The sequence below is a fragment of the Heterodontus francisci genome, chromosome 4 (assembly GCF_036365525.1).
Source record: "Heterodontus francisci isolate sHetFra1 chromosome 4, sHetFra1.hap1, whole genome shotgun sequence".
NCBI lineage: Eukaryota > Metazoa > Chordata > Chondrichthyes > Heterodontiformes > Heterodontidae > Heterodontus > Heterodontus francisci.
Window position 1 is genome coordinate 122,346,153 of NC_090374.1, and position 22,884 is coordinate 122,369,036.

General features: G+C 43.5%; 1 protein-coding gene across 4 annotated transcripts in view; it reads right to left on the minus strand.

Annotated features, from left to right (window-relative positions):
• Positions 1-22,884, minus strand: part of ptch1 (patched 1) — a 98,213-nt gene that overhangs the window by 39,465 nt on the left and 35,864 nt on the right. For 3 of the 4 annotated variants that reach the window (XM_068030089.1, XM_068030086.1, XM_068030090.1), the window contains exons 3-12: positions 15,721-15,910; positions 15,383-15,452; positions 15,116-15,207; positions 11,615-11,813; positions 11,260-11,381; positions 8,521-8,668; positions 6,966-7,097; positions 6,569-6,724; positions 3,986-4,084; positions 2,568-2,693 (exon numbers count right to left, since the gene is read on the minus strand). In XM_068030089.1, the coding sequence (XP_067886190.1) occupies positions 2,568-2,693; positions 3,986-4,084; positions 6,569-6,724; positions 6,966-7,097; positions 8,521-8,668; positions 11,260-11,381; positions 11,615-11,813; positions 15,116-15,207; positions 15,383-15,452; positions 15,721-15,910 (1,334 nt within the window). The remainder of the gene's footprint in view (positions 1-2,567; positions 2,694-3,985; positions 4,085-6,568; positions 6,725-6,965; positions 7,098-8,520; positions 8,669-11,259; positions 11,382-11,614; positions 11,814-15,115; positions 15,208-15,382; positions 15,453-15,720; positions 15,911-22,884) is intronic. The other variant, XM_068030088.1, reaches the window with a different exon arrangement.

The window sequence follows — 22,884 nt, forward strand, 5'->3', positions numbered from 1 at the left end:
ACATTCGAATCAAGCATCTGCGGTGATCACATACCAGCTTCACCTAGATTGAGAGGGCTCCTTTAATGGTGATGTCTGCAGGTGGTAACCTGACAATAGGCCTGATGGCCACATGAGTGCAGTCTATGAACATTACAACCTATGGTTCTCCGGCAATGGTGCCAGAACCAATGGCCCTCTGGGCCTGGTTGTGAGAGTCTGGCCCTCCGGTGCAGGGCATTGGTGACCTCCCTGATGCAGTGGTGCACTGCTGACTGTGTGACCCCAAAAAGGTCTCTGGTGGGCCCTGAAAAGGCTACAGAGGTGTCAGGCTTGAGAACCGCTGCCACTTTGAGGAGCAAAGGCATGGTATGTCCACTGGAGCCCATGGGCTGCAGATCATCCTTGAGCAGGGTACAGAGACATGTCACCACCTTCTCTATATGCGAAATCGAATCAGAAAGTTTCCCGATCCAATCTGGAGTCAGACAGGGCTGTCCTCTCTCCCCGGTTGTGTTTGTTTGCTGTATTGAACCCTTTGCTGAGTCTATTAGGAAGGATGCGAGCATAAGAGGGGTGACAATCCCAGGGAGCAGAGGCACTCAGGTAAAACCTCCCTGTACATGGATGACGTCGCCGTGTTCTGCTCGGACCCGCTGTCTGTGCGCAGACTGATGAGCATCTGCGACCAGTTCGAACTGGCCTCGGGAGCCAAAGTTAACCACAGCAAGAGCGAGGCCATGTTCTTTGGGAACTGGGCTGACCGATCCTTTGTCCCCTTCACCGTCAGGTCAGACTACCTGAAGGTGCTGGGGATATGGTTCGCAAGGGCCGGGGCGTGCACCAAAACCTGGGAGGAGCAAGTAGCCAAGGTACAACAAAATTTGAGTTTGTGGGGGCAGCGATCTCTCTCCATTGTGGGTAAGAACCTGGTCATCAGGTGCGAGGCTCTCACGTTGTTGCTGTACGTGGCGCAGGTCTGGCCCATACCCCACTCCTGCGCTGTGGCGGTCACCCGAGCCATTTTCCGCTTCATCTGGGGATCTAAAATGGACGGGTCTGGAGGGACACGATGTTCAAATCTCTGGATAAGGGCGGGAAAAATGTACCCAACGTGGCCCTCATCCTGATGACCACCTTCGTGTGCGGCTGCATTAAGCTGTGTGTAGACCTCCAGTACGCAAACTCCAAGTGTCAGTACGTGCTGAGGTTCTATCTGTCCCCGGTGTTGCGAAGGATGGGCCTGGTCACATTTCGCGGAACGCTCCATGCAGTTGGACCGTGCCGTACCACCTATCCTTCGTGGAGCAGTTTCTGCGGGAAAACACCTTTGACCAGCGATCCATCAGGCGGTAATCTGCACGGAATGTCCTCAAGGCCCTACGGGAAAAGGAGATGGTGGATCCTGTCGGATGCTTCCCCGAGCAGACCTCCAAAGTCATCTGGCGGAATGCCTCATCACCAGAACTTTCAAACAAGCACCAAGATGTAGAGTTAGACTCCTGTGTATCCCCCCTCCCTCCCGTAATGCAGAGTGAGGACCCACCGGCTTTTCAAATCGTGAGCGGGATGGCACTTGACGGCTGCCCGTTCAACGCAAAATCGGCAGTGTCGGTGGAGAGGCAGCGGGCTGCATAATCAGCGTAGGTAAGTAAGCATTACCATATGCTAAATATGCCCGTGCGGCAGGGGGGTGGTGCACACCGAGGTCCCGCCCTCGCCGGTAAAATGTGGCGGGCCTGTCTCAATGTCGCGGGTCGAGGCGGGCCTCTCCCTCCAGCATTTTACTGGCCCCCGTGCCGCGACCTGCAGCGTCGAGGGGCCAGTAAAATTCAGCCTACAAAGTGGGTTTTTTAGTTAGGATCAGTGTCAATTAATTGAGCTTCTTGACTGGACTTGATCCAGGATGCTTTATTTAGCAGTCGGATTACTTTAGAAAAATAATTCTTTTCCAGTTATGTGGAGCAGCAAGTTCACTTTCAAGTGGCTAGAAAAATACTACTAGATAGTAATTTTAACAGAACTCATTTTAATCTACCTATATAGCAATAAAAGTGACTGCAGCCTTATATACATACAGCCTCAAAGTATTAAATGATTTTACAAGTAATTTCACTCCCAGTGTTTATAGTTCTGTCAAACAAGGCACCATTATAAATGCCATTAAATACTGACCACCTTCAAACTGAAAGGATGTACCACAGTTTCACAACAGTTATGGAAATGTACCAGAAGTATTTTTCTCTAACAACAGGACTATCACAGTAAGCTGCTGCATAAAGGCACCTCTGGCATTCTTCCTAGTTACAGCTGATTAACAATGGTGTGTACTTCAGCTATATTTCTTCAATCACCCACTAAAAGATAACTAGTGGTCCTCATATTACTGCATAACAGTATTGATAAAACAGTAAGATTCGCTGAATTGCATGCATTTTACTATTTTATTAAATCACAATTCATTTATTTATAGAATTTCAGAGACTGCAATTTATTTTAGACAATTTAACACTTATCTCACTCAGTAGCAATGATAGGGACATACATGACTTTAGAAAAAATGGACTGAATGGTATTGTTTCACTTACTTGTAAGGAAAATGCTCTTAGGGCAGGAATAGGTATTAAAGCAGCCATGAAGAAGGCAGTCACATTGCTGATGGAGGTAAGGGCCACACTTGCTCCAGTTCTTTTTAGACATTCTCCTGTTCGGTCCTGTGGGGGCAATTATAGGTGGAAGAACATCAAAACAAGATTTATGATGGTTATTCCCATAAAACATCAGATGTTACAAAAAGTTAAACAAAAACACTTTTTCTGAATACATAAAGTATACAGCGCTAGTACAACATTAGTGAATGAAGGCAGTTTAGATTACCATCTTGGCTATGGACATAGCCAACAGTACACAAATACTACACCAATTACAATCAACTTTCCAACTTTGGAACCACTAATTTTTTTTTCCTGAGTGGAAATACTATTCATGTTAACCTTCTAAAGGCTACAGCAACATCGCTGTTCGAAAAATATGTACTCTGCTCTTAAAACTAAAATTGGGCATTTGGTTTTATAGGATGATAACTCACAAAAATGACAGAAATTTTTTATTTTTGAAGGAACATAGTAAGCTCTTTACTATGCCAGAACCTATTGCAGAACAGCAGCCTCCACCCCTCCACAGTAAAGAACAGTTAACGTCTTTAGGATGATCTAATCATATGTTAAATCTTCTCCTCACTAAATGCGCCACAATCCTATTGTGCTGGAGAAGAATAGAGGGCATTTTTTTCATCAAAGCTAAACAATCGCTGTTTTTGATGCAACTATTCCTGCATTATCCTCATATCTCAGTTGATGGTATAGCTGCAGGGCTACAAACACAGATTGACACTCCTTTTTTTTTTAAAAAAAGGGTGCAGCAATAAAATGCTGGACCACACATTGAGCTAGTCTGTCATTCAAAACCAAAGGGATAATGTTTTTCTACCAAAGGAACTGTTTACTTTTTGATTTAAAGCACATAAAAGCTACAGCAGAATGAGACAGTCAGAATGCTTTAAAGCTTGCTAACAAAGACACTGGGAACTGAGGAGTCAGTGCATGTGTGTGCGGGGAGTGCGGGATAGTGGGGGGGGGGGGGTGGGGGGGGGCGGGTGGGGGTGAGGCAATTGGTGATGGGAAGAAAGTCAAGCAAATACAGGCTTCTTTTAGACTGCCACTTTGTCATTGAACTCCCGAAGTCCACACCTAGGTTACTGACAAAGACATGAGCTTTGTTAAAAGCCAATTAAAGTCTAGGCGAGTGGTTTCTATTCAAAGTATTCCCTCATCTCTTGCTGCAAATAAGTCTAGTTATAAAAATGACACCTGCTCTGAAATAGGGTCAAATGTGCTACCCGATGGGACACAGGATGAATACCCGATGAATACAGGAAAAGAAGAAAATGAACAGAATGCAAAAAAGATATTTGACAGCTTCCCTTTATTTCAGATCTTACTCTTACCTCAAATGGAATCCTTTTATTATGTCCTGTTTCACTGAATGCATGTGCCAAAAGGAAGACATCGTCCACTCCGACGCCAAGAGCAAGAAAAGGCAAAACCTGCAGAAAAAAGGCACATCAATACAATCTAAATTTAACAAGCAAGTATCTCAGATGCTGAATTTAAAATATTATTAAAGCAGTTGCTGATGAAGTAACTAATCACTGGTGCTATATCAGTGAACTGAATAAACAATTGTCACAAAATACTTTTCATTTGCATTTAATTCCATGAAGTGCTTGCAATGCTTAATTCTGTGTAAAATCGAACAAAGATCTGAGTGACCAAAATTCTGATTGGTCTGCTCCACTGGCAGAAGTATGGCAGGGGAGGCTGTATTTGTGCTAATGCCCAGAGCCCTCAACCCCATCTCACATTGCAGAGACAAAGTCATCTGCATAGACAGGGCAGGCCACTAAAGGGCACATCAGTAGAGCCCATCCTGATCTGGCAGCAGATTGGCCAAAAGCCACTCCGCTAGGTTATGTTTGAAGCTCTCACAGGAGACAAAGATTAAAAAACATTTAAAGCTCTTGACCTCTAAAGGAACCCGTGAATTAAGATTGAGTACCATTGCTTGGTAAAGGTTTGGTACCTTTTTGAAGGCGTCAAAACCTCACGCCAGCCCTTAGCTGACGAACAGTCTTCTGAGGCCTTATAAGGGCAGACTGAATAAAATTCCCGAGGTAGCCAATGAACTCTCCCAGACATGCCCCATTGGTATGGGGGTTTGGGGGGGGGGGGGTGGGGCGGTGTTGGGTGGGTTGGGGGTGGGGGTGTGGACGTGGACTGAAGATTTTCCCACAGCCTCCCATACCTGAAAAATGGGACGGAATCTCAGACGAACCAGGTTCCACCCCATTCTCTGGCCTTCGGTCCGGAGATCCGCTGGGGTTCCTTAATATTTAAGTATTAAGAATAAGTACTTTGAGACATTTTTCTGTTGTAGGTGCTATAGAAATGAAAGTTGTTGCTGTAGTAGTAGTGACATTAAACTTAATAATATGCACACAAGATTGAGGCCATTTATTTTGTTAGCATTTATTCCTGCTTTAGTCCTCAATGTAACATCTGTATATTTCTTGGCTTATAAAGTTTAAGATCAGGAAATTAAATGTTGTGTTTAGATTTCAAATTTCGACCTCATTTGCATGAGGATAATGTCTTGAATCAGAAACTGAACTGCCAGTGCTATATAGTTCAATGACAATATATGACATCAAAATGCCCAATGCAATCTGAAGACTATGATGTAAAAATATTTTATTGCCTTAGTGATGAAACAAAATACTTTCCCTTGGTACTAATAGTTCAGGGTCACCTGTACTAGCAAACCTACGACAAAACCCCTTGGTCTACTCCAGAGGTAACTGAAGCACTGCTACAGGATCAAAAGGTGATTTAGTCTATGACTGACTCAATTTAAGGGCCTAGTTTGATTGTAGTGTTGGAAATCAACGTCATACAATTTTCTTTTGAGTCGTAGTTATACTAGCACGTGTTCAGGTCTAATTCAGGGAGATTAGTGACCACGATATGGCTTCCACTAATAAATCTGGCTCCCTTACTTTGGTGGCGCAATACTAAGCCCATCAACACTTAGGTTTACTATTCTGCTTCCAGAATAAGGGCGCCTGATTTGCTAGTATAAATTCTAGAACTAGCTTAGGAATGCTGCTGTCCTGGAATCCAAGTTAAACAAGCGTCAGTATATACATTTTTTCTGTCTAGTATTCAAACTGTCTAAGAAGAGAGAAGATGGCAATAGAAAAAATGTTACTTTGACAAATATTTGACAACCAGATGATTTTGAAAACACAAGTTTATTTGTTTTTAATTTTGACAGTTTTGAATTAGAGCCTAGGTATGGAAATTAAAAAGGCATATAAAATCTGTTCAGGATAAGATTACTCAAAGAGCAAGTACTATGAATATTAAGTACTAACCTCTGAAAGCATCCCATTTAACTCCTTTTCCTGAAAAATTATTCATGTGATTACATTTTAAATTTCTCTAAGGAGCTGTTCAAGTAATCCAACTGCTGAGTGAAACATTGCAATAAATGTGATCCGCTGACATCTTTAGGTCACATTCACCTCTTGTATTGCTGACATTTTCAGGGCAGCTTTTAAAAATGTTTTACTCAGTTTTTTGCTAAACATTGGAAAATCAAAAGCTCAGCAGAGTGTCTTTTAATCTGTCAGGCGACAAAATGATTGCACTGTCACCAGTGATAGGAATTCAGAACACTCCATTGAGAATCTGGTGGTTGACTTTACTGAGGGAGGAAAAGGAAAAGACATCTATCGCCTCGGATTTACTCTGTAAATTGATTATTCATAGAGCTTGATGGAGAAGCCATTGCAATGTTATTTATGACCATAATCTTTAAAACACAATATTAATAATCCATGGGACACACCAGGGGATAAATTACTTCTCTTCTGATGGATATTATAACACATAACATTGCTTAAATAGTTATATGGCTGAAAAGATAACTTCTTTTATTTTAGTACAAAGTGATTGACTTTATATTCTACCTGAGTTGTTGCAGCATTAAAGGAAATTCCAATCAAAGAACACAGGCCTAATCCTGCAGCCACCGACAGTGCAACCAACAAGACGCCTGCCAGCCCCACAGCACCCTGGGACTTGGCGCAGTCCCACCGTAGCATGGTTAAACAGGCATAGGCAAGCTGCAATCAGAACAAGGGAGAAGACAAGCATTAAAATCCAATTTTCCTGATTTTTTCAAAGAATTACTTAAATACAACTCAAAATAAAATAATACAATGAATTTGTACATTAGTCCCATTCGAACACATATGAATGCCATAAATTGTGACATTGTTAGAATATGATCAAACCAATTCTTAGCTAGCAGCTTCCCCAACAGTATTTCCATAGCTGCAATCTGAGATACTCAGAATGACTCACCATTAAAAGATAGCCACCAGCCACTCGTATAACACTGACACTGGAAAATGACTTGAGGATGTCCTCAAGGGTAGTAGTGGAGAATGAAAGAACCTTCTGGGTCGAATTCTGTGCAACACTTTGATGGACAACCTACCGAAAATGTTATACAAAAAGATCTTTAAAAGGAGATATTTATTTGATTGCCGATAAGCATTTTTAGTGAAAATTGTATCCAAATTCTATGGTTTTCTCAAAACAGTTGCAACAAAGGACTTAAAAATGACCAGATCAGTTAATAATTAATCAATTAGGATTAAAGATTTAGAGCCTCCATATAATTTATGCAGCAATTTTAAATGGGTACACTCCACCTAAGGTACGTAGTAACATTAGAAAAAGAGATAAACTATTTCATGCTTGTCATCATAGTTTAACTACATTTCTGATTTACAAACATTTGATGAACCTCCTTTTCTGCTTATATGCAAAACAATCTTTGTTTCGCATCCCCCCCCCCCCTGCCCCCGCCCCCCACCATTGAAAGTAAAAGTCACAGCTTAGGCAATTCATCAGGTTCTTCTTCATTCAAACAAAAAAAATATTCGGGACTCCTCATTCATGCTTCATTGGCTGGCCAGCACACAGGGTCACAGGCTGCTTTACAAAGGTCACTGCCCGGGAAACAAATGCCAGATGATGTCACATGACCCTACCAATGGGACTGCAGCTGTGAGCAGATACTGTGCCTAGCTAATGTTTTCCAGACACCTTTTTTAATAAACAGACTAACAATCGCAGTGGGCGACTGTTGCTCAGTTCATTGTAGGCTTTGTTTCTTTCTATATTATGTTTGTAAATGCAGCTGGAAACAAATATTATTCTAAGTTTGGTTGAAGTATTAACACAACATTTGTTTGTATTAAAACTACAATCTCCACAGGTAGTATTCCAAAAAAGCAATACCAATGATTCTGAATTCCAACAGGTTTATCTCAAATCAGGCATTGCACAGCATAGGTTTTTTTTGTAGACTGTGCAAGCAAAAAGAGACAGAAGCAGGCTTCGCTGCAGGAAGCCACATCTGGAGGCTAAATTGACCATTCAACAGGCACATCCTTCCTATTACACATAGCCTTATATGCAAAGTTTTCTAAACATTGAAATGCAACTTATTTCCAACTCCCAATTTAAGAAGAAAATCAAATACACAAAAGTGTACAATGCTAAATGTGATTTTACTTCGAGTAAGTTAAATTATCAAATGATGGTTTGTAAAAAGAAAATCTGAAAACTTGCATGTCTGAGAAATGTTTCAAAGCACTTCACACACAATAGACTACCCTGAAGTGCAGTGACTGTTGTTATGTAGGGCTAGTACAGCAGTCATTTTGCATACAGCAAGATCCCACAAACAGATGAATGGCCTCAATGTTGCATTGTGAATATATATTGTGGTAGTTAACTCTTTCCTTAGGCCCTAAAATGCTAAAATGTTAATTATGTCCTGGTCCAAAATACCAACGTCACCAAATGAACAAAAGCATGTTTAATTTAATTTTTCTTTCCATTTTACCTCAACATATTTCCTTTGCCAGGCCTCTAGAATGGCTGCAGCTTTGTCCGGATTCCAGTTGATATCCGAAACGTAGTAATAATCCTTGAAGTGCTCATACATCTGCTTGGGGGTCATTAATTGAAACATGGTCTGGAAAGCCTGGGCACTGAACAGAGGCACAGAGAAATGGGGGATGGGAAAAAAAACATTATCAGGAAGAGAACTCAGTTTACGAAGTCATAAATGAAAAGCTCTACTTTTTTTCACCCTCTAAAAGCTTGACTTTTATTAAGCTGAAACTATTTAAGTGAACGAACTTGTGAACAAACATACAATTTGTCTTGGAAGCAGTATCGAAAAAAATAGTTTTGCTTTGAAAGAGTCCTTTTTTATTATTAATTAGTTCATTGAGTTCTGCATTGTACAAAGTAAAGTTGAACACCACTTGAAACCAGGTTGGAAACTTTTTTTTAAGCTAGTAGTTTTTGGGATGAGGATTTTTTTTCCCTTTGCTTACTCCCTCATGATCTGTTTATAACAGGCAATGTCTTCTAGGCAGGAAACCAGAACTGTGGACTTCATGATTGTTATCAATGATGGTCTGATCATGGTACTGAGATGATATAAAAATGGGATTCAAGCAGGGCAAAAGGGAAAATGCCATCTCCCATCCCTCCAAAACAAAACACCTACCTCTCTGGTCTAGAGAAGTCTATGAATAGAGCTAGTGCACTGCTCCCTTTTTCAGTTTTAATAAAATGTCTCCATCAAATGATAGCTCGGTGGCTTTATATAACACATTGTGTGGTCTGAGCCAGACAGAAAGACTGGGCCAGACTAAAAGATTATAAATAAACATGTTATTGCACTTGATATATTTATTTAAAAATATATTTAAATATGGCTATCTATGTACTTCTACACATAACAGGAAATGTGACAATTTTTAAAAACTGATCGTTTAAATAATTGTGTCTTTACAAAAAAAGTTATTCCTAAGACAAGATTTCTCTGGTTTGCAAGAGGTTCACAATTCAAGCTAGTAAGACAGCTCTCTTTTCACTTTCAACAAAAAATCTATTTGGAGAGTTTCCCCTTCCCAGATCATGGCTCAGTGAATATTTAGAACTTATAGGGCAGGATTTTTCCTGCAGGCTTCTGGGCCCTACCAACAGAGTCAAAGGGGGTCAGAAGCCCACATGGGGCTGGATTTTATATCGGCGGCGAGCTTCACACATGCTGTGAAGCCTCCGCAATATTAAACACAGCAGCTCATTTAAATTGCCGGGGCGGACCGCACCCCCCCACCCCCAACCCCCAATGATGTGGAACAGGCAGGCAGTCCATCCCTGGCAACGGCGTCAGGCGCCACCGCACAAGCGCTGACGCCATTTTTAAAGGGCTTCGATCACTTCCACTTCATTTAAATCTTGAAAGATATAGTTAATTAACATGGAATCAACAAAATGAAATAAATGTTTCTAGCCTCTCTCCCATCCCCCCCAATAACCACAGAATTCATCCCTTACCCTCTCCCCCAGCAAATATTTACCTTGTGCACCTGATCTTACCCCCACCACCCCCCCATCACAGTTCACAAACTTTAATCTTTACCCCTTCCCACCATCCCTGACACCAATTGGAGCAGTATGACCCCGCTACCCCCCTCCCGCACTAAGATACTTACCTGCTCTCCCCTCCCCATCAGTGTCCCACATCGGATCCCCGGACGGGTATCCAAAGACACGGGAATGCCGGCCACTGGCACCAATATGGCACCAGAACAGACGGCGGGAGCGGATAAGTACTTAATTTATTGACAAATAAATTTTCTTGTGCTAATTTGCTCCCATCAGCAATATCTGACTGGACCGGACCTTCCTGGTGTCAAGCCCTGTGGCGGGCCTCTGCCCAAGGCATTTGTTGGCCCCTCCGCTATGACCCCTGACGCTGAGGGTCGGGGTGGGGGGGTGTTGCTGTAAAATCCAGCCCACTGTGTGGGAAACAGTCAGTCATTCAATGTGATTTTCCCCAGAGCGGCCAATTAATGGCCAGAGGGCGAAAACACCATCCAACTAAGGATGGTGGTTGGGCTCTCAAAGCTCAAGGGCCAATCAGAGGCCCTCCAGCTTGAAAGCAGCAGCAGGATGCCATGGCAGGTAAGTAAAATAAAAAATGGCCTTTGCAGCCTGATCACCACTGTGGGGTAGAGTTGGGGGGTGGAATCCCTCCACATGGTGTCCTGCGGCTGTGGCTGCAGCTGCAACTGCTTCATCCAGGCAGGCAGGGAGGGCCTCTAAGCCTACCTGGAGTATTGGCCCCTTCAGTCTGCCATCAGGCAGCCGTCTCCAAGCATCTCAAACCAATGTCGGCTATGGCTTAGCAAGTAGCACTCTCGCTTCCTTAGGAGCTTGTGGGTTCAAGTCCCACTCTAGAGACTTGAGTAAAATTTAAATGAGCCCTTAAATGGGAACCTGGAGGCCGACTGGAAAATTCCAGTCATAAAATGGCCCAGAGGCAGGATGGAGCTGAGAGACCAGCAGGGACGGTGGAGCTATTTATAGCACTCACCCGCCTCTGTTCCTCACCCTGGCAGGGGCTCAAAAACACACGGTGTGGCCTTGAGACCAGAGAATCCTGGGTTCAGTCTCAATGCTGTGTATTTCTGTGTCCCGATTGCTACATACTGTAACTGAAATTAGCTATAACTTGGGTTGTACAAATTGATTTCAGTTCCAGTCTGGTTTGGTTGTTTACCTGTGTAGTTTTCCACTGCTGTTCTTTGTGGTACCCCCTACTATCAGCTCCTCTTGCCAATGCATGTACTTTTTGGACAGGCCCTGGCAACCACCACTTAACACTCGGGCAATATCAAGAGGCTGTAAATAATAGTAAGGATCATTAGACAACTGGGTACCATATGATTATCAACAGTAACAAGAGGGTTAATTATTTTCCAACTTTTTACAATATATAATTCAGGTACACTTAATTAACACTTAGGAGGAATTGATATTTAAGGCAAATTGTATATGTCAATGTTTCACTAATGAAAGTCAATTACCATGGTATGAATCCCAACTTAGGTAGCAAGTCTATAATTATCACTTACTGTTGTTGAGTTTTTATTAGGGGCAGTATATGGACAGTCTGGATCTGCAGGGTTCAGGCAAGGACGATCCATGTAACCATGTCCAACCCCAGCCTTGTTCAGCATCTCCTCCCAACCATCCACCTCATACTTTAGGTTCTTCAACTCCTCCAGGAATTCTAAGGGGTCAAGATTCGTCCACTGTAACTGCGGTTTACCTCTGTCAAGAAATAGATCCCACCTTCAATAAAAAAACTTGTAAAAGTGTTACTATAGATGGAGTTGCATTATGAGCTTAGTTTCCCAATTCTCTGAAAACAGATGGTTATTGTTCAGCATGGGTCATGAATAACATAATTGGTGTGCATGGAGCATAAATACTGGCATAGACCTTTGGGTCGAATGGCCTGTTTCTGTGCTATAAATTCAATGTAATGAAATATTCAGATAGTTAGTTCATTGGGATATTACATGGCATCAAATATTCACATACTATATTGCATATTATTATATTTCACTCTGTGGGCTAGATGTTCATGTTAAGAGAGGGTAGCAGGTTAACTGCTACAGCCAAATCTTTGTTATCTCTTTGTGATGACAAAAACAAAGTTAAGCGTGCAACATTTGTTGCAGCCATTTTTGTAGGCTGCCAAAGTGGTAATGCTCCCTGTGGACCATCTCATCTCCACCCTGAGCCCCACGGATAGCTCCATAACTAAAGAGAGGAAGAAAAATAAAAATCATGGTAACATTGATGCTGCGAGCAAATGAAAAATCCTGGGGTAAATTTTCATCTTTAGCACCACCAACACAGAGCTTGCCATACCAAAAGCACATTTTGGGAAATTGCTGCACAGATTTTCCATTCACAGGAATCAATTATAACTCCCACTGCCAGGCAGAAAGCTGGTGGTAGCGCATTGACTGCCCATTATACACCCATCTCAATTTTTCTTTCTATAGAAATGGAAAGGAAAACTCATTGAGGTGTATAATGGGCAGTCAATTCACAATATTGAATTCATCACCTAACAGTGAAACTTAAAATCTGCCTAACTATCTTCTGCTATATATCAGCAAGAAATTTAGCCTTATGTCAATTTCATTGAAGTTTAACATATAGAGGTTCTGTGAACCGCTATCATAAATATAACACTTTAAGATTTAGAATGATACTCAAAAGTATTCAATTAATAAAATCTCTTAATTCACCATTTCCTTGAAAAATAAAATTAAAATTTTAATTTTGTGCTAAAATTCATCAGTGCACAATGGGTTAAAAATGAATTATTTGGGAGACTCCGTGATGTTGAGGGTTAGCATGTTACTATTCAGTGCTGTGGAGTCCGGTGAATTTCCATTTATAACTTGCATCAAGCGGGAGACTGAAAGGATTCCCAGCAGAAAGGTTAGAAATTTAGAGGGAAGGACATACCTATGTGATCTCCAGCACCTCCTGGCAGCTACCAATAGCATTGGAGGGCTGTGAGCCTATCCTGTGCAAGTATCAGGCTGAGTAGGTGAAGAGAATAAACTATTAAACTCAAGGAAAAACTTGCTGAAAAAAATCTTCATAAAGAAAGGATTTTGCGAGTGGGACTAAAAATGAGTATTTATATGTACAGATATTAAAGTGGAGTAAAAACACTACCATATTGTCTAAATTTCTTCAAATTGGAAATGTATAAACAGCAAAAAATCAGTTGCCTCCCCTCTCCAAAAAATTTAATATTTCTTTCCTTAGATAGTTTTTGTTACTGTTTAATCTAAAGAAATATAAATATTTTACTAGATACACTCTTCCAAATTCTGCCTCTGCTACTTTGATTGATACTGTGAGATAAATTAGTATTTAATATGAAAGTGCTGACAGCCTGCCCCGACTGAGACTTTTCCACTGTGAAAATATGATGTCATTTTTGCACATTAACAGGATAAGAAACTAGCATCTGGCAGCATCAAAAGATTGTGACATAATGTCTGATTACAGTCCTCCTGTATTATAATAACTGCTTTTCTACTTGAATCAATCATAGTACCTGACCTTTATTACCACTAATGATACCTTTCTTCTTTATGCACTTTGACAACCTGGCAATCGACCAACATCCCCCACCCCCCTTTTGAATTTCTTCCTGATGCTGACAGACTGGAGAGGCTTTTGGCTGGGTTATTTTGTGGTTCAAACCACATTGTATCTGCTTAACCAGGCTTGAGTCATTATTTCAACTCTCCCAACCAGAAAACACAAAACCCTTATTTACAATTCAATTTTTACATTAACAGTTTCCTGTGCCCGCCCACCCTTCTAACAAACCTCCAAACTTACAGAGCGAAAAAATAGCCCATGATTCTTGTTGGGATCATGATCCTATATATCTATATAATATTCCATGTCTAAACACTAAATATGAGTGACTGATAAGCAGTCACAGGTGAGAAAATATGTTTTCACTACTCCCTGTTAATTGATGTCAGCAGGCAAAAGTTTCCATTGATTGACATGAATGGGCAGAAGAATAGAGATTGATATCACCAAATTTTTAGCTGTATGAGCTAGGTGAAAGGATTGTGGTATAAAAATATGTTGGTGCTCAGTTTTAGGTGTGAATGCAGCCAAGAAAAGTAAGTGACCTGAATCAGGAGGTTTAGAGTCTGGCATGAAATTGTGCCTTGCACTTCATTACTATTAACTGCGCAAACTACTGCCTCCTGTCGTAACTCCACAGACAGCTCACCTATTTGAAAAACTGATTACTGGGTCACCTGCTTCACTGGAAGTAGCCTGAAGGTTAGGTCCCAGGAAGTGGGGTTGGGGGGGGGGGGGGGGGGGGTGGGGGGGTGGGGGGAGGTGTTGTCGGTGGTTATGGAGCAGCAATTGGGACACTGTGGAGTTGGGAAGCACCCCTGTTTCTCCTGGCTTAAAAGCAATGGCCACTGAAGAATCCAGGCAGGAGCAAGTCCAGCACCTGCTCCACTCTACCATAACCAATTTCTGCATGGGTGTCTAAAACAGTTATTAAACCTACAAATGTAAAGGGTTAAACGCTTGTTTTAGCTGGCTACCAGGGACACTTAAAAATTGTCCCAACCCAATTTTGGGTTGGATACTTTGCAGGCGTCTTTGGAGCACAGGACATTGGTCCACAAATTGGGTTTCATTGTGCCCATTATATGCCCATAAAGCAAGTGCATCAAGGTGAAATTGCTCTCCCTACCTGTTTTTAAAATAGGTTAGCACAAGAGGGCATAACTAAAAAAATAATAGCAGTCTACAGACTGAAATTGATAAACTAACACAACGTCAAAGTTTTAAAAGTTCCTGGCCTTTACAACAGTGAAGGATCTCATTAAAATATGGGCAGTACTTTACCTTGCTTGAGCTCTGTTTTTTTAAATGACTCACATATTTATAATAAAAAGATATATACGAGAAGAATCACAAGAGATATTTTCTAAGAGTTGAAAGCTGTCATTTTTAACTGACAGAACTAAAACTAAAGGCAACTAAGGTTTACTTACGGCAGGTAGACTGTTCCTAACTGTAACTTAGCACCTTCCCAGAAACAATCCAAGGGTGTGATTATTACACAGGGATATAATTTTTCAATAAGCTGGTAAAAACATAGAAGAAGCAGGGCATCACACTTAGCTTAATAAGTATAGCAAGCATCAAAAATGAAATAAGTGAAAAGATTAACATCACTTTATCAAATAGAATATATTTTTGATTTTAAAAAATGTTCTATAAATGTTAAGGTGGGGGAGTGGGGGCGGGTCTAAGCTCACCTGATCCATCCAACCAGTTTCTGTTACAAGTGCTCCTGATTTATAACATAAGTTGTCTAAGGTCCACTGTCTAAATGAAAAGAGAAAAAAAAAGACACAAAAGTGCTGAGTTAAAACATACATAGACAAGATAAAAATGAAAAAGCAGTAAGATCAGATGACAATTCAACAAGAAGACAGGACCAGACGTAACAGGTCTCGAAAGTAGCACTATAGTACATTTGCCTACATTAAAAGCTCAAATGCATATTAAGAGCAGAGATTTCATTTGATTTTTTTTTAAAGTTCCTCACACAAGTTAGAAAATATAGAGATGAGATTGATTCAGTGTCACTTACTTGTTGTACAAATAAACTTGCACTCTGCTAGCTTTAAGTGCAGATTCGAGGTGCTGCTGCAGTGCTTCAACTGTGAGAACACTAGCACCTTCCTCAGGAGGTGTTTGAATTATGATCTGTGGATTGAACATGGCTTCCTCCCCTATCTTCTGTCGTGTGTATGATAATTCTCGACTCACTCTACCACCAACTAAGGGAAAAAAGGCATTTTTAACTTATTACTGCCAAGATTTTTTTTTATATTGGTAGGATACAAAACTTCTACAAATTTATGCTTTATCAATGAATCCCCAAATACTTACAGAATTTAGCGGCATAATTTATATATTTTTATTTGAACTTCTGACATGATTTCATATTTTCATCACAATGCGGTTTTTCTGATATTATTCATCAATTATTTTATCATGACTTAACTTCATGTGGCACTGACTCTTAAGAATAAAACCAAGCAAGGAAGAATATCTGTATATATTGAATTAAAAAACACATAGTTGATTATAGAATTAATTTGCAATGTTCAGGGATTCAGTATTAGGTTCAGGCTGGTGCATGTTCATGTGTAAGCTACTTCTCATATGCATGGCGATAAAACAAGCCCAGAATACAGCAACAAGTGGAATTTACTCACTCCAAACATTAATTGTCACACATGTAGCACATCTCTACCAGCACTAATCATTACCCCTTTCTGAAATGACGCATGCCATAAAAATTAAAAGAGGGGACAATTAAAATCAGGTAATCACCTTTGAAACACATGTATAAACTTCAACCTCAATTTGCACATTTTAACTCAATTCCATGACTAGATTACGGTCTTGTGGCTTCCTTCTACCATTGTTATTCTTTTATGTACACCCACAAACATTTCACCAGAACACTCTCCAAGATACTGCCAGATAGATATTCATCTTGATTGCCTGGATATCAAGCATTGCCTGAGAGGATCACAGAGTAAACTTGAGTGAGAAAGACTGCATGCCCAACTTTCATTCCATTTAAATTAATGGGAAGAAAACAAGGCAGGTTCAGCAACAGGCATGTAATCCTCCCCACCCAACTTTCCGCACTGCACTGGATTCAGACGATGCTTTATGCCCAGGTGGTAAACATGAAAACCTACTCTAATGTCGCTTCATAGATCATGAATTGATGATAGCGCTTCCATTAACAAAGAAACCATATAAAATACACTCCCAATAACACATCTTTATGCCACTCAAGGACACTGTCCTAGTTGGCGGTCTTAGACCACTGATATGGTATCAAGTAGCCAGTTTAGCACCAAATATGCCAGTCTGTTTATTACCTTAAAGGTACAAGCTGACAAAATGCCCCTATCCTCAATTTATTTAAAGTTTACTGCTTGAGTACTAACTGCACTTAAGCACACTGGTGCACTTCTACTACATCACAATTGATTATATAGATTTCCACATATTGCATTTTCTACTGTGTTTGTTTTAAATGACCAAATTTTTGATGTGTATTATTATATTCACATGTGCACGTGGGGGGAGCAGGCAGGCAGTAAAGATGTATTTAAGTTTCACATTGCTAACAAGAAATTTCCTATACGCAGCTTCAAAATGCAGACATGATATTCTTGACCAACAATATGGGATTTAGGTTTGAAATGCATCAGGATTTTGATGCACAACATTTTGGGCTGAAATTTAAGGGAATGAAGTGGACGGGAATGGAGGCATGAGTGGGGGGGGGGGGGGGGCGGAGACATAAATTCAGGACAGTACAGTCCCACATTGTGATGTCCCATCCTGATTTTGTCTACGGCAGCAAACATGGAGCGCATGGAGTGGGCAGGTAATTAAGTTAAGGCAGGTAATTAAGTTAGTTAACAGGCCAATTGAATGCAATTTTATGGAGCGGATTGAATTTTATAAATGACACACGGGTCTCATGGGGCTTCAGAGGCTCGCCTCCTTCAAAGAGGCAACATGGAGGCGGCAGAGCACAGCAGGCTGCAAGGGGAGGCCATTGGGAAGGCAACTATCAAGTGCCTGGCGGCAGGACCACAAAGGGAGGGCTGTGCACATTGTGTCAAAAGTGAGAGGAAGGTTGGCTGAGCTGCAGGGGGCCATTACAAGGAGGACAACGGGCAAGTGATACCTGGGCAAGGCTCAAGTTTTTTTTCCCCAAAAATATACTTTATTCATAAAAATCTGTAAAAAATACATTTCAAAACATTACTGAGTTGACATTCCAAAAAGTGCAAAGGAAATCAGTTTTCTTCAATACAGGAGTGAGTTGCCTCACAATCCTTCCATTCCATTTTACATGCCATGTACATTTTACAGCAAACCCATATTTGGTGTATACAGCCCAAGGGGTTTCCCATGGATCCAGCCCCTCAGTTAACTTTGGTGGGAGGACCTTACACAGTGGTCTTTCCCCATTGAGCCTTTGCAGCCGCTGCCCCAAGCTTTAGTGGTCCCTCAGCACGTTGTCCTGGACCTTGGAATGTGCCAGTTTGCAACACTCGATCTTGAACAACTCTTTTCGCTGGAAGACCAGCAAGTTTCGGGCAGACCAAAGAGCGTCTTTCATTGAATTGATGGTCCTCCAGCAGCAGTTGATGTTTATTTCGGAGTCCCTGGGAACAGCCCGTAAAGCACAGACTCCTGTGTTACAGAGCTGCTTGGGATGAACCTCGATAAAAACCACTGCATCTCTTTCCACACCTGCTTTTCAAAGACACATTCCAGAAGGAGGTGGGCAACCGTCTCTTCCCCACCACAACCACCTCGAGGGCAGCGTGCAGAGGGGGTAAGACTCGGGGCATGCAGGAAGGATTTGTTGGGGAGGGCTCTTCTCACCACCAGCCAAGCCACATCTTGGTGCTTGTTTGAAAGTTCTGGTGATGGGGCATTCTGCCAAATGACAATCGGCAGTCTGTTCGGGGAACCATCCGACAGGATCCACCCTCTCCTTTTTCCGTAGGGTCTTGAGGACATTCCGTGCAGACCACTGTCTGATGGATTGGTGGTCAAAGGTGTTTTTCCGCAGAAACTTTGGCATGGTCCAACTGGACGGAGCGCTACACGGCAATGTGACCGGACCCATCCTTCACAACACCGGGGACAGACAGAACCTCAGGACAGTGACATTTGGTGTTTGCGTACTGGGGCTGTACGCACAGCTTGATGCAGCCGCACACGAAGGTAGTCATCAGGATGAGGGCGACGTTGGGTACATTTTTCCCGCCCTTATCCAGAGGTTTGAACATCGTGTCCCTCTGATCTCCAGCTAAAGCGGAAAATGCTCTGGTGACCGCCACGGCGCAGGAGTGGGGCATGGGCCAGACCTGTGCCACATGCAGCAACAATGTGAGCACCTCGCACCTGATAACCAGGTTCTTATCCACAATGGAGAGAGATCGCTGCTCCCACATGCTCAGTTTATGGTATACCCTGGCTACTCGCTCTCTCCAGGTTTTAACGCACGCTCCGGCCCTTCCGAACCATATCCTCAGCACCTTCAGGTAGTCTGACCTGACGGTGAAGGGGACAAAGGATCGGTTTGCCCAGTTCCAAAAGAACATGGCCTCACTCTTGCTGTGGTTAACTTTGGCTCCTGAGGCCAGTTTGAACTGGTCGCAGATGCTTATCAGTCTGTGAACAGACAGCAGATCCGAGCAGAAGATGGCGACGTCATCCATGTACAGGGAAGCTTTTACCTGAGTGCCTCCGCTGCCTGGGACTGTCACTCCTCTTATGCTCACATCTTTCCTAATAGACTCAGCAAAAGGTTCGATACAGCAAACAAACAAGACCGGGAAGAGAGGACATCCCTGTCTGACTCCAGATTGGATCAGGAAACTTTCTGATTCCCACCCATTGATTGAGACTGCGCTACTGATGTTTGTGTAGAGCAGTTTGACCCAATTGCAGATTTCCTCCCCAAACCCCATTTTGGAGAGCACATCCATCATGTAGGCGTGTGATATCCTGTCAAAAGCCTTCTCCTGGTCCAAGCTGATGAAGCAGGTGTCCACCCTCCTGTCTCGTACATAGGTGATCGTATCCCTGAGTATTGCGAGACTATCAGAGATCTTCCTGCCGGGTACAGTACAGGTCTGGTCACCTACTCCAGAGCAGACTTGACCCAACTGGCGGTGACTTTGGACAGACTCTTGTAGTCAACATTAAGCAGTGAGATGGGCCGCCAATTTCTGATTTCCAGCCTCTCCCCCTTCAGCTTGTAGATGAGGGTGATGATGCCTTTCCTCATGGATTCTGACATGCTGCCAGTCAGGAGCATACTCTTGTATACTTCCAGCAGGTCTGGGCTGATCCAGTCCCACAGAGCCGAATACAACTCAACCAGTAAGCCGTCGCTTTTGGGAGTTTTACTCATCTCGAAGGACCTGACGGTGTTTGTCAGCTCATCCAGAGTTAGTGTTTTGTCTAGTCTCTCCCTCATGCTGTCATCTAAAGACTTCCATGATAGATGACAGGAAGGACTGGGAGGCCGTGCTGTCCATGGGCTTCATGTCGTACAGCCCAGCATAAAAAGGATTTGCTGATCCTTGGTATGTCCGACTGCGAAGACGTTACCGAGCCATCCTCTTCCTTCAGGCTGCTGATCACAGAGCTCTCTCTCTCTATTTTTTGGAAGAAACCGGAGCACATCTCATCCTGCTCAACAGAGCGGACTCTGGACTGGAAGATGATCTTGGAGGCCTCCATGGCAAAGAGCGAGGCCTGCTGGCTCTTCACCTCTCGGAGATCCTCCTTGACCTCGACCCCCATCGACTGCAGCCGGAGCAGATTTTGCATTCTTTTCTGGAGTCAGGACATTTCCCTCTGTCTCTCTCTCGTCCTCTGAACACCTTTGAAGATAAAGAACCTTTCGGTGTTCACCTTGATTGCTTCCCACCAGTAAACTGGAGACTCAAAGAGAGGTTTCATGGTTCTCCAACCTTTGTAATCCCTTTTGAGTTCCTCAACGTTCTCTGGGGTTAACAGTGTAGCATTGAGTTTTCATGTCCCCCTACCAACCCGCTGGTCGTCCTGTAAGTGGCAGTCGGCCAGTAAGAGGCAGTGGTCAGCGAAGAACACCGGCTTGACGTCAATGGATCTGACTGTGACAGCACAGGACACAAACAGGAAGTCAATCCTGGAAGGGGCAGATCCGTCCGATCTTGAGCAGATGTATATACGCTGTGCTCTGTCTGCAGGTTTGCTGAAGACGTCGTGCAGCTTGGCATCTTTTATTGTTTCCATTAGGAATCAGGATGTAGTGTCCAGTTTGCAGTCGTCACTTCCGGATCGTCCAGCTGCATCGATGATACAGTTAAAGTCATCGCTTAGAATGACCGGTCTGGACATCGCCAGCAGCAGTGGGAGCTCCTGGAGGACAGTCAGCCGCTCGCTGCATTGAACCGGGGCGTACACGTTGATCAACCAGAGCGGAGCATTGTTGTACATTACATCTGCTACGAGGAGGTGACCGCCCACCACCTCCTTAACTTCTGAGATGGTGAAGTTACCTCCCCGCAGCAGAATACCGAGGCCAGAGGAACAGGAATCATTACCCCCGACTAGATTGATGGCCCGTGGGACCACCATCGTAACCATTGCCTGTAGGTGCTGAGGTGTGGTATTTTACACTTGGTGTCCCGGAGCTGGGGTGCCCTGGGCATGTCGCTGGGTTCGGCCCTTTGGGTTTGGGGCGCGGTTGGGCTCATCACAGCTTCCAGTGCCCAGGAGCTAGGGGGCTTTATCTTTCAGCTCCTTTGAGTTCTCCCGCTTCTTTTGTGGGTGCTGTCGTTCCGGCCCTTCCTCGTCCAATAAGGAGGAGCTGCCGTAGTCTGTCTCAGATGGTAGCCTCCTCTGGCCATTGGTTTGGGTGGTGGCCTGTTCCTTTTTTGGAGATTTTTTTCTTTGTGGTTTTCCTTTGTACCATTTGCCACTGACCAGTTTGTCCATCTGCTGCCTCCTCCACCATTGATTCTGTCTATAGAGGAGGGGTTTCCGGGCATAGGGTAGGTGTTGGGTCACTGGTTGCAGCTGGCTCTCGTCTTCCCCTTCTCAGGTAGACTTTCCTTGCTGCGGAGAGGGTTGCTTGTCTCCTTTCCAGCACCAGAAGCATTCACCGTTCCTTCTCCCGGCCTTTCCTTGGACCTTGCCGCCTGAGCATTACTGAGGCAGCGTTTGAGGCAGGTTTTGTAGAGGTGGCCTGCCTCACCGCACAGGTTGCAGCACTTACTCTGCTTACAGTCCTTGGTCTGATGGCCTGCCTTCTTGCAGTTCTTGCAGATGACTGTGCAGCAGTTGGCTGCCACGTGACCAGATATGCCACAGGTGTGACAAACTCTGGGCTGCCCTGCATAGACCAAGAAGCCTCGACTTCCCCTGATAGCGAAACTGGAGGAGGCCCGGATGATGGCTCCATTGGCATCGACCTTCAAGGTCACCTTGACCTGCCGCTTGCTGGTCCAAATCCCAAATGGGTCTTTGATATCAGTGCTGTTGCTGGCCACCTCGACGTACCTGGCGAGGAAGGTGAGTACATCCATGACAGGAACATGGGGGTTGTAGAGGTGGATTGTCACCACCCGGTCACGTTGCGATGGCAGTGTGAAGAGTGGCTCCACTGTGAGAAATCGACAACAGTGCCTGGTTTCCTTCTCCTTGAACACCTTCAGGAACTTCATGCATCCCACCACGTTCTTGAACATCACGTCGAAATATCCACTGCTGGGGAAGTCCTGCAGGCAGAAGATGTCTGCAGCTTGGAATCCATAGCAATCAATAAGGATTTTTTAAATGAAGATACGGTCAACAGGTGCACCTCCTTCTGTCTCCTTCCGAACGGTGATACACACTCCCTGGCCTGAAGCTCTAGAATTGGTTACAGCCATTTTACTCAAAACCTACCTGGAACAGAATCATGGTTTCTTCCCCTGCCAGGTAAGTATCATAAGTGGGCCAACAAGAGGGGGCCACTAGCAGGGAGAAAGGGAGAGGCCACCTATCATGGGCCTCATTCACCCAGGCTTTGGGGACCGCGTCAAGGTGCAGCTGAGCGGGAAGGAGGGCCAGGTACCTGCAGTGGCACCGCAATGGTCTCTCAGCCCACAGGAGGGTCAGCAGCAGCCTCTGGACACTGCAGAAGACCGCAGAGGAGAGAGAGGTT